Genomic DNA, 11,801 nt, shown 5'->3' with positions numbered 1-11,801 from the left:
AGACTAAAGAAAGCTCATTTATTTCATTGTTAGTGGGGATGTGAGAAGAAAGGCCACCCAGTCCAGAGGTGCTATAATAGTCATTCGGGGGAGCTTTTCCCAAAATACACGTCCCTGCCTCTCCATCCCAGTACATATCTGGTATGCTCCCCCTAAAAGGGACATGGGGAATGAGAAATAAGAAGCATTGTCTTCAACTTCTGAGCTGCTCACACTCAATCCTGGGGACCGGGCAGGAATCCAACAGAGGCTCAGAGAAAGAATTCAGTGGAATAAAATCTTTCCACTCATCTTTGCCCAGCCTTGGGAAGATGGAGAGGCTTAGGGAATCCCGCGGGGACAGGGGCTGCTGCGGGGCAGGGCCGAGTTCAGGCCTGCCTTGTAGAGGAGACATCCGGCTGGATCTGTAGTGTGTGGCACTCATCAGAGCCCAGCGCTGGGGGTGGTGCAGTTGGGAGTAGGGAACCATCTTCTAAAGCCCCAGCTTCTGTGTCCCCTTTATCTGCCACTCCCCTGCCACGGGCAGTGGTTTGGCATTCAGTAGGATAGTAAAACATAACGGACAAGAGCTCAGGGTCTGGGGCCTTAGTATTCTAGCCGCTGCCTTTATGGCTTTGGGCAGATGACTTCACTGTGTCTGGAGTCTGTAAAATGGGGGTAACAGTCCCTACCTCCAGCGCCTGAGGTGAAGATTTGATATAGGATTAAGAACCGGGCCTGAGGTATATAGTAAGTGCTCAGAAACTTACTGTATGTGTATTTATTGGGTGCTTCCTTCTCAAGCTCTGTTCCAACTGCTCTGTCCATGATCTCATTGAATCCTTGAAGCAGTCATTTGGGCTGGAAGCTATTACTACCCATTTTGTAGACTAGGAAGCTGAGGCCCAAGGACGTGAAGTCACTCTGAGGTCATGAAGTTGGAAGTGAAAGAGGTGGAATTCGAGCCAGGTCTGACCCCAAGGAGATGATTTCTGATCTGTGGGGATCACACATGCAAACACAGAAACTCCAAATTTTTTTTCATTTCAGACTGCAGTCAACTCCCCTCTGTGCTTGCCCCTGTCCATTAGAAGCTGAGTGCCACCTGTGTGCCTTTGATTAATAAAGAATGGGAAAGGGAAGTCATGATTATTTAATAATTAAATATTATTATTTAATAATGCAGACTGTCTGGAAGTCTTTTCAAAATATGGGGCCCAAGGGGGAAAATAATGATAGGCAACACAGCAACGCAGGCAAGGGGAAGCGCTGATTAAAAGCATAGGATTTGGGGATCAGAATGATCTGGGGGGTTGAGATCCAGAGGAGGCAATGAGGTAGGAAGACAGGCAGGGAGGTGCCCAGCCCTAGCAATCTGGGTTCCCCTTGCTGAAGGCTGCCTTAGTGTGGTGGCTCTCGTGCCACTTCTGTCATTCCCAACATGACCAGTAGAGGGGGCAGTGAGCACAGACACCCCAGGGAGAGCTGTCTCTTCTGGAATCAGTAGGGCAGGCACCTCAAATACGTCTTCACAGATCCTTGTCTTGTGCCTTCTTGGCACATGTCACAGCTTGCAATTATGGCTTTTAGCTGCTTATTGTCATACTTATGTGGCTATTAGTGCCCCCTCTGGGTCGTGGGCCAGGTAGGGCCAGGGCTGTGTTGGTCACCACTGCGCCGCCAGCCCCGCCCAGCACAGCGCCAGGCATAGAGCAGTCTCAAGAGGAGGGGTCTCAGTTTTCTGGGGCTGCTGTAACAAAGTGCCACAGACTGCGTGGCTTAAAGCAACAGGAATTGATTCTCTCAGTTCTGGAGGCCAGAAGTCTGAAATCTGTAGGTGTGGGCTGAGCTTTCTCCCTCGGGAAGCCTCTAGGGTTCTGGCCATGGCACAACTCAGTCTGTCTCTGTCACGTGACCATCTTTTCTCTCCTGCTGTCTGTGTCCAATATGGTCTACTGGGGGCACCGGTCACATTGGATTAGGGCCACTCTAATACAGTTTGGCTTCATCTTAACAAACAGCATCTTCAAAGACCCTATTTCCAAAGAGAGTCATATTCCCAAGACTGGTGTTTTGGGTTTGAACCTATCTTTTTAGGGATAGACAATTCAATCAATAACAATGTATGTGGGATGAATGAATGAATGAAGACAGGAGATATTAGACACCACGGTCAGAACTGTGAGCAAGACAGAAACACTCCTAATTTCTCATTTTCAATCCTCAGCCATCACTCCTCCGGGAAGCCCTCCCTGACTCCTCCTTGGGCTTACGCATCCCATCTCTGCCTGTTCTGACATCACTGTCTCCCCCACTTGACTGTGAACCCCAGGAGGGCAGGGTCAGGACTGTACCAATCACAGCCATGTCCCAGTTTCAAAGGGATACTACCCAACATATAGTAAGCCATCGATGAAAGCCTGAGGGACAAATCAATAAACAAATATCTTTGCTATGTCAGTCTGCCGCTCGCTACATGTGGAGAGAGAAAGTGCTGAGAGCCCATGGAGGAAAGTGTGATTAAATCTTTAAGGAGGACTTCCGGAGAAGATGGCGGCTTAGTAAGACGCGCGGGTCTTAGTTCCTCCTCCAGAACAGCAACTAAAGAAACAGAAACAATACGACAGAGCCACGACAGAGACCAAAAAGACAGTGTACCCCATTCTGGAACGGCTGAACGGGCAGGGAGAATCCGCTGCAATGAGATACCCGAGAGGCGCGTGCTTTCCCGGGCCGGGTCGGCTGGCGACCGGGGTCCCTTCCACACACGTGGCTTCCCGGTCCGACTGGGAACGTTGGATAGCGGGGCTCTCCCGCCACACTTGGCATCTCGGGCCAGCTGGGCAATTTGGACCGGCACTCCCCCAAGCTGCGGTGGCCGGCAACCCCCCCTCCACGCGCGGTTTCCCGGGCCGACTGAGAGATTCGGATTGGCAAGTTAAAGGAGCCACAGCATCTTTTACTGGTGGGACCCGCAGACAGACGAGCGCCACCTACTGGGCAGGAAAAGAAAAACAGAGCCCAGAGATTTCACAGAAAAACTTTTCAACCAGCGGGGTCCCACACCCAGGGAAATCTGATCAAATGCCCAGACACCAGCAGAAAATAACAGATCACGCTCGGAAAATTGAAGATATGGCCCAGTCAAAGGAACAAACCAATAGTTCAAATGAGATACAGGAGCTGAGACAACTAATGCTGAATATACGAACAGAAATGGAAAACCTCTTCAAAAACCAAATCAATAAATTGAGGGAAGACATGAAGAAGACATGGGCTGAACAAAAAGAAGAAATAGAAAATCTGAAAAAACAAATCACAGAACTTATGGGAGTGAAGGACAAAGTAGAAAAGATGGAAAAAACAATGGATACCTACAATGGTAGATTTAAAGAGACAGAAGCTACAATTAGTGAACTGGAGGATGGAACATCTGAATTCCAAAAAGAAACAGAAACTATAGGGAAAAGAATGGAAAATTTTGAGCAGGGGATCAGGGAACTGAAGGACAGTATGAAGCGCACAAATATACGTGTTGTGGGTGTCCCAGAAGGAGAAGAGAAGGGAAAAGGAGGAGAAAAACTAATGGAAGAAATTATCACTGAAAATTTCCCAACTCTTATGAAAGACCTAAAATTACAGATCCAAGAAGTGCAGCGCACCCCAAAGAGAATAGACCCAAATAAGCGTTCTCCAAGACACTTACTAGTTAGAATGTCAGAGGTCAAAGAGAAAGAGAGGATCTTGAAAGCAGCAAGAGAAAAACAATCCATCACATACAAGGGAAACCCAATAAGACTATGTGTAGATTTCTCAGCAGAAACCATGGAAGCTAGAAGACAGTGGGATGATATATTTAAATTACTAAAAGAGAAAAACTGCCAACCAAGACCTCTATATCCAGCAAAATTGTCCTTCAAAAATGAAGGAGAAATTAAAACATTTATAGACAAAAAGTCACTGAGAGAATTTGTGACCAAGAGACCAGCTCTGCAAGAAATACTAAAGGGAGCACTAGAGTCAGATACAAAAAGACAGAAGAGAGAGGTATGGAGTAAAGTGTAGAAAGAAGGAAAATCAAATATGATATATATAATACAAAAGCCAAATGGTAGAGGAAAATATTATCCAAACAGTAATAACACTAAATGTTAATGGACTGAATTCCCCAATCAAAAGACATAGACTGGCAGAATGGATTACGACCCAGCAATACCACTGCTAGGTATCTACTCAAAGGACTTAAGGGCAAAGACACAAACGGACATTTGCACACCAATGTTTATAGCAGCGTTATTTACAATTGCAAAGAGATAGAAACAGCCAAAATGTCCATCAACAGACGAGTGGCTAAACAAACTGTGGTGTGTACCTACGATGGAATATTATGCAGCTTTAAGACAGACTAAACTTATGAAGCATTAATAACATGGATGTGCCTAGAGAACATTATGCTGAGTGAGTCTAGCCAAAAACTAAAGGACAAATACTGTATGGTCCCAATGATGTGAACCGACATTCGAGAATCAGCTTGGACTATATCATTGGTAACAGAGACCAGCAGGAGTTAGAAACAGGGTAAGATAATGGGTAATTGGAGCTGAAGGGATACAGACTGTGCAACAGGACTAGATACAAAAACTCAAAAATGGACAGCACAATAATACCTAAGTGTAATCTAACTAGGTTGGAACACTGAATGAAGCTGCACCTGAACTATAGTTTTTGTTTGTTTGTTTGTTTGTTTGTATATTTTGTTTTTGTTTTTTTCTTTTTCCTTTTTTATATATATGTATTTTTATTATTATTATTATTTTAATTTTCTTCTCTATATTAACATTCTATATCTTTTTCTGCTGTTTTGCTAGTTCTTTTCCTAAATCGATGCAAATGTACTAAGAAATGATGATCATACATCTATGTGATGATACTAAGAATTACTGAGTGCATATGTAGAATGGAATGATTTCTAAATGTTGTGTTAATTTCTTTTCTTTTTTTTAATTAATAAAAAATGCAAAAAAAAATCTTTAAGGAGTGTTCTAAGAAATGATCATGATGAATGATATTGTGAATTGCTGATTATATATGTAGAATGGAACGATCACATGGTAAGAATGTTTGTATGATGGTATGTTTAATAAATAAAATAAGTTAAAAACAGAAAACAAAAAAAATCTTTAAGGAGGAAACCTTTAAGCAGGACTTTGAAGGGCAAGCATGCTTTTGACAAATGGTGAAGGAAAAAAATTGTTCCAGGAAGGTTCAGCTCAGTAAGCAAAAATATGGAGGCCTGAAAAGCCCCAGACTCTTTGGGGAACCCTTAATTGCCTGATGTGGCCAAGGCACGGAATGGGTGGGGCCTGGTGCTGTGGGATCCACCCATTTTGTGACGCAGTGGGGAGCCCTAGAGGTTTGCAGGGGACCAGAGGGAGGTTGTGACTGCTCAGACCAGATACCAGCTAGGAGAGGGGTTTCCAAATCACCCCCCGAGGAACAATTCAGGTACAGTGGGAGTGGTTTGAAAACCACTGGTCTGTTCGATCATTGTAAACCTCCGAACCAGAAGAAGTGATAAGGGTCTGAGCAAAACGGGCGGACTCCTGAGATACCATGCCAGCAGTTAGGAGCCAGTGGAAGATCCACTTTGACACTTTAATCCTCTCCTCATCTGCAAATAGTAATGACAAAAGCACCCACCTTGGGGGGGTGGGGGGGGGGGGGAGGTCACTGGTGATTCTGGGAATTAAAATGCCCAGCCCTGAGCCTGGCTGGCAGGGAGTCCTAAGAAGCCAAGGATACAGAACTGACCAGTACCCACCACCAGGGGGCGACAGAGAGGTGATGCGCCCAACCATTTACCCACCTGGGCAAGCTGGACCCCTGCCCCTGGCTCCTGCCTGAAATGCCTTCCTGCAGCCATGCGACACTCTCTTCTTCCAGGCTTTCCTCCAGGGGCCCCTCGGGGTGGGTTCCTGCCAAGCCCAGGTATGGTGACAGAGGCCAGACCCAACCTCACACCTGTTGTTTTGTTTGCGAGTTGACTTTTTATTACTAGATTCAACTAATGTAATATTACTCTAACAAGACTAACTTGACACTAACTTTTAGAAAAGTTTCTAAATGCTTTCCCTCTTTTTTTTTTTTTTTAACTATTGTAGGGTTTTGGGGTTTTTAATTGCGGTAAAATACCCACAACATAAAATGTATCATTTGAACCATTTTAAAGCGTAGAATTCTTTTCATAGCCCTAAAAGGAAATCAGTACCCATTGAGCATTTATCTTGACCTGTTTTTAACCTCAGACTCCTCTAATCTTCTTGTGATTTGAAACAGGGTGACTGGCGTGGAAGGGGAGAGTGGAGTCCAAACATTGGAGCAAAGCGTTGCTTTGTTTTCAAACTGCTTTTGATCAGACAGCAAAAGACGTGTAGTAAGTAACAAGTAACACATAGTAAGACAATGACAGTAACATCTACAGCAGGCTCACTCTGTGCTAGAATGCTTCTCTGGAAATTGCTAAACCCTCAAAACCACCCGATGAGCTAATACTAGATTATGATCACTTTCTACAAAGAAGCAAACCAGGGTACAGAAAGGAAAAGGGAGGGCTCTGGAGCTGGAGAGGTACCATGCCTCCACCCGGGCTGTGTGTTCTCCTTGTTGTATGACCTGGGCAGTTGATTGCCCTCTCTGGGCCTTGATTCCAGCCTCTGTAGAAAAGGTTTCCTAGTAGCAGTGTCCCCTAAGCCATTGCATTATGCAGGCTAACCAGGGGTGAGAGGCGCTCCCTCAGTGGGAGCTGTTGCTATCTCTCTAGGAGACTCATCCCTCACCTCCCCGGCCCCCCTCCCCTGGGGTGGGGATTGATTGCTTTAACCCCAAGTCAGAAAGAGGAAGTGGAACTGACAGTTTGGGGGTCGCTTTCCCGTTCGCCATCCTCCCACACTGGTGCCAACTCACTTCCCGTCATGTCTGCTCCCTCACTCCCCACCCTTAATTCCCGGCCTCCCTGACAGCAGGGAATTGCAACCTGAGGAGCGGGAATTGGGGGGGCAGAGGCGGGGGAACGGCTGCTGGAAATCACCCCAGCAGAGTCCTGTCTGTGGTCCCAACACTTGGCTGAGTGAACACCTGATGAATATTTACTGAATGAATGAAAGTTGGGTGTGCAACAGAGGCTCAGGGCTCTGGGGACAAGGTGCGGGCTTACGTCTATGTCCTTGGCCCCTGAATCCCACTCCCCAATTCCCCTTGGCCCTCCAGTCTCCCCTTTTTGTCCTACCCATGCCCCACAATCCAAGTCTCAGGGCACTCCAAGAACATGGAATTTCTCAGGCCCTTTGGCTACCAGGCCCCTGTCCAGAGAGAACTGTCACCAGCAATGCAATGGTCTTGCCTTCCTCCTGCCTTCCCTTGGGATGACAGGTCTTGTGACCCCACAGCCAGGGCTTCTGAGGCTGCTGGGAAATCAGAGGTGAGGGGAGAGAAGAAGCAGCAGGGAGGGAATGGGTTGGTTCTTGGAGTGACCTGGGAGAGGGCCCAGCTGGCCCCTCAGGATTCGGGCCCCAATGATTGAGAATCGGAACTGGAACCCAAACCCCGGCAGACCCGAGTACATAGAAGCTGCTGGGAACTTTTCTGTTTTCTAAATATTTAGACGGTGAGATGGATGGCGAGGGCCAGACTGGGCCACCCAGGCCGCTGGTTATTTTGAGAGAACTATTCTGTGCTCCAGGATAAACTTTCCCTCCCCCCTCCGCCCCCTCCCTGAACTGGCAGCCCTGGAGGTGCAAAAGCAGCTGACCTCCCCCAGAATCTGAGCCATCCTGATCCCAGCGGCCAGAGCCCTGGGCTTCACCCCTCGGCTCATCCCCCCACCACCATCAGCCTCATCCTGGATTTTCGGGGTGCTGCTCCATCACAGGGGCAGCCCGAGATGTCAGCAGAAGGAGCAGGCTGCAGCGGCCTCTGCTTTGGATGGTGACACCGTGGGGCTGCAGGATTGCTGGGCGGGAGGCGAGGGTGCCCCCCGCCCCGTGCCCCAGGCCGACAGGGGCACCCAGCTCCCCTCCTTGGGGACCCCTGGGTCCTTCCTCCTTGGGGCAGGCCGGGAAAGCGATGTCTGCACATGTCGGTGGGGCCGCAGGCAGCAGCGCCGGAGCTGCAGCCGCTGGAAGACGCTTCTGCGGAAGAGGATGAAAACCCAGGGGTCCAGGATGGGGTTGAAGGCGTTGAAGCGGAAGGCCAGCAGGTCCCCCATCTCGCTGCTGTCGGGGGCGAGGGCCTGGGTGAAGCCGCGGATCTGAGGACAGGGCGAGGCTGTCAGGAGGTGCCTGAGGGCCTCCCCTTCCCGCCCACGACCCTCCCCCTGCCCCTCCTCCCACCAGCTCCCTGGCAAAGATGAGGAAGGGGACTGCACGCCAGAAGGGGAGGAGAGAAGGTGGGATGAAAAGTAAATAGCAAATGCGTCTAGGGAGCAGAGGAAGAGAAAGGCCCAGGAAACAGGCCACAAAGAAGAGGGGTGAGAGCCGGTCTATGTGGGGACCCCCCTTCCCAAGCTGGGAGCACCCTTGGGACCCACAGATTTCTGAAATGACTTGCCAAGCCCTAGCTGTCCCCGTGCGTTCTTGCACAGGTTGCATGAACCCCCCAAAAGGTTTGAGGACCCCCAGGTCGACCCGGACCCTTGCACCTTACAGAAGTAAAGACTGAGGCCTGGAATACAGCGGGGACGACACGATGTCACAGGCGTGTGTGCGGTTCAAATGGGGCAGGGACGGGGCTGCAGCTCCCGCAGGAAACAGTGGGGGAAGCAGGGAGATCCCAACCATGGACGGTACAGGGGTCCCTGGGAGGGGCACGTGGGGGGACCTGGTGGGCAAGAGATCAGGCTCTGGTTTCAGAGGACCCCTGACCCTGGGAGACGGCGGTGGCCGAGGGACACTGCCTCTTGTGTGGTGGTGGGCCAGGACCATCATCCCGTTTGCTGCTGAATGCATGTGGAATGCATGGGACAGGTCGTTTGGAAGTTCATCTGAGGACATGTTTGCAAGTATAGGGTGGGCACAGTGCTCATTACCATTTCAGGGCTGGGGGGAAGAAGAGGGGGGCATGCTTGATTGGGGGTCTGGGTAAGAGATGCTTGGGGATGTGGAATGGGGTCGATAAGGGATCAGGAAGAGAAACAAATAGGGGGGAGACTTCTCCAGGAAGCCAGGAGTCATTTGGCTGGAAGCTAGCCCTCTGTGCCTCGGTTTCCCCAGCAGCGCGTGCAGCTGGGAGCCTGCCCACCCAGCCCGGCACCCAGGGGGACTCACCGTGAGCGGCAGGGAGCACACGGCCATGACGCCCGTCATGAGGGCCAGCAGGACCAGGTGGTCAACTTCGGGCTCGCACGCCCGCGCCCCGGGGACCAGCGAAACCTGCGGGCGCCTCTGCTGGCGGTACATGCGGCAGAGGCTGAGGGTGACGGAGCCGTTGCAGAACACGATGGCGGCCACCAACAGGGCCACGAGGCTGGCATAGGCCAGCGAGAAGGCGCAGCCGCCGGGCTCGGCCGAGCGCAGGCGGATGAAGCACCAGCTGCCGGGGCAGTACTGCTGGTGGCCGCCCAGGCCCAGCAGGGGTAGCGAGCAGAAGAGCGTGCAGAAGGCGTAGACGGCGGGCAGCGCCAGGCGGGCGCAGCGCGGCGCATCCAGCTGGGCGTAGAGGTAGGGGTGGCTGAGGGCCAGGCAGCGCTCCACGGCCATGGCGCAGAGCAGGAGCGTGGAGGCCAGGCCGAAGAAGGTCATGGCGAAGGCGAAGGCGGCGCAGAGCGCGGGGCCGCCCCCGGCCAGGCCCAGTAGGGAGCTGTTGCGGGCGTAGGCCACGAACACGGCCGGGCTCAGGAAGCACGTGCCCAACAGGTCGGTGCCCGCCAGCCCGGTGACCAGCACGGCGAAGGCCGAGGCCCGCGCGCCCCGCCGCGCCCTCAGGATGCCCAGCGCCAGCCCGTTGCCCACCACGCCCGCCACGAACATCAGGGTGCTCGTGGCCGGGCCCACCGAGTCCTGCACATAAGTCAGGTTCTGGCACGAATCAGCCATCACGGGCCTCTGTCTGCCAGCTTGGGCGCCGAGGGTCCCCGAGGCGGGAGGTCCGGGGCGGGGCGTGGGGAGGAGGGAGAGCGGGCGCCAGCCCCACGGGACCTCCTGTCCACCCCCACCTGCTCAGATACCCCCCACCCCCACCCCGACACAAGTCCCCAAGGCCCCTGTGGGTCTCTGTCTGTCTTGGGTCGCCCTGTCTCCCTGTGTGTGTGTGTGTCCGTCTGTCTTTGTGTTTCTTTCCTCTGCCTTCTCCAGCCCCCTCTCTCTCCCTCTTTCCTTCTATACCTCTGTCCTCCTCTCTCTCCCTCTCTCTCTGTCTGCCTGCATCCCTGTTTATTTTCTTTTAGATCTGTCTCTCTCTGTCTCTCCCTTTTTCTCTGTCTCTTTCCCTGCCCGTTATTTCCTTCTGTATCTCTATTTTTGTCTCTACACTTCCCTTTCCAAGCGTCCCCAGTTCTTTCCTTCTCCGTCTCTCTGTCTCTCTGTCTCTGCCCCTCCCCTGCCCATCCCCTCTCCTGTCCCACTGTGTGCTGTCCCCTCCTGCTCCTCTCTGCCTCCCCAGCCACTCCTCACCGCACCTCTCCGCCTCTCAGCCTCTCCTCTGGTACCCACGCTCCTGTCTCAATGTCCCTGTGTCAGCTTCCCTCCCCCTTTCTCCCGCCCTCCCTCCCTCCTCCCCTCCCTCCTCCCTTCCTCCTCATCTTGCCTGCTTGCCCCTGCTTTTTCATTTCCTCTCACTGCCCCGCCCTCCTTCCCCATGATCTTTCCAGAAGGCACCCTTGCTCCTCCCCAGCCACTGCATGGCCCCTCTTGGCTCTCCGGTCCCCTCCCGTGGCCTCCTGCAGACCCACGGTGCCCATCGCCCAGCCACCTGCCGCCTCCACCCAGAGGCCTCCTCCCTGCATCCTCCCCATCTCCCCTTCAGGCCCCACTGGGCACGGATGCAAGGTCATCATCACTCGGGGTGGGACAGGACAGGGCCTGCGGGGTCCTCGAGGGGGCGGCCACTGCCCAGAGCAACCGGGGTTGGTCCCCTGGATCTATTCTGGGCTCTGGGCCCTGGGGTTAGGACATTGCCCAGGGATTGAGAAATGACCAGGAAATTCCTCCCTGATGCAGTATTTTCCAGACACTAAGGTTTCTGCTCCCTGGACACAATTCATTAATTCCAGAGGGCTGGGGAAGGAGGTGGTCAGGCTGGAGAAACAAATGCCAGTCCCTTGAGCCTGGCCTGGGGCTCCCAGGTCCCACGCTCATGCCGGCAGGGTCCTGAGAAGGAAGCGATGGCTGGGAACATGCGGGAGCCTACGAGGTGTCCAGCCGCAGGGAGCAGGCCCAGAGGACTTCCACCGCCTCTGGTCAAAGGGGCACCTTGCTGCTCTCTCCCTTCTTGCCCCAGCAGCTGCAGACTCCAGGCTGAGCCATCAGATGGCCACCCCGAGCTCTGACATCGCTGTCACACTGGGCTCTCCCACCTGTCCCCAAACACAACACCCAGGCTCCCTCAGCTCCCCATGGTCAGCCCCAGTGCCCCCTGCATCTCCCACCTTCCCAGAGCCAGGTGGGACCTCAGAGAACCTCACAGGCAGATCAGGGGTAGGGATTATAAACATGGGGTCTCACTTCCATTTGACCTGGGTTCCTGTCCGAATTGGGCCACCTTCTTGCTGTGTGATGGTTTCAGGCAAGGAAGGGAAGCCAGTGTACCTCATTTTCCCCATCTGATCAATG

The 11,801-nt window shown here is 52.5% G+C and overlaps 1 protein-coding gene across 1 annotated transcript; it reads right to left on the bottom strand.

Moving 5' to 3' along the window:
• Positions 1-5,744: 5,744 nt before the first annotated feature.
• On the bottom strand, positions 5,745-10,094 carry PTGIR (prostaglandin I2 receptor). The gene is made up of 2 exons (XM_077133591.1): positions 9,300-10,094; positions 5,745-8,284 (listed from the first exon to the last, which is right to left on the bottom strand). The coding sequence occupies exons 1-2, from the start codon at positions 10,065-10,067 to the stop codon at positions 7,922-7,924; spliced, it is 1,131 nt and encodes a 376-aa protein (XP_076989706.1). The 5' UTR covers positions 10,068-10,094; the 3' UTR covers positions 5,745-7,921.
• Positions 10,095-11,801: the final 1,707 nt, after the last annotated feature.

Source organism: Tamandua tetradactyla, chromosome 16 (genome assembly GCF_023851605.1).
Source record: "Tamandua tetradactyla isolate mTamTet1 chromosome 16, mTamTet1.pri, whole genome shotgun sequence".
Lineage (NCBI taxonomy): Eukaryota > Metazoa > Chordata > Mammalia > Pilosa > Myrmecophagidae > Tamandua > Tamandua tetradactyla.
The sequence above is the reverse complement of the archived record's forward strand: the minus strand, read 5'-3'. Positions and strand labels throughout refer to the sequence as shown.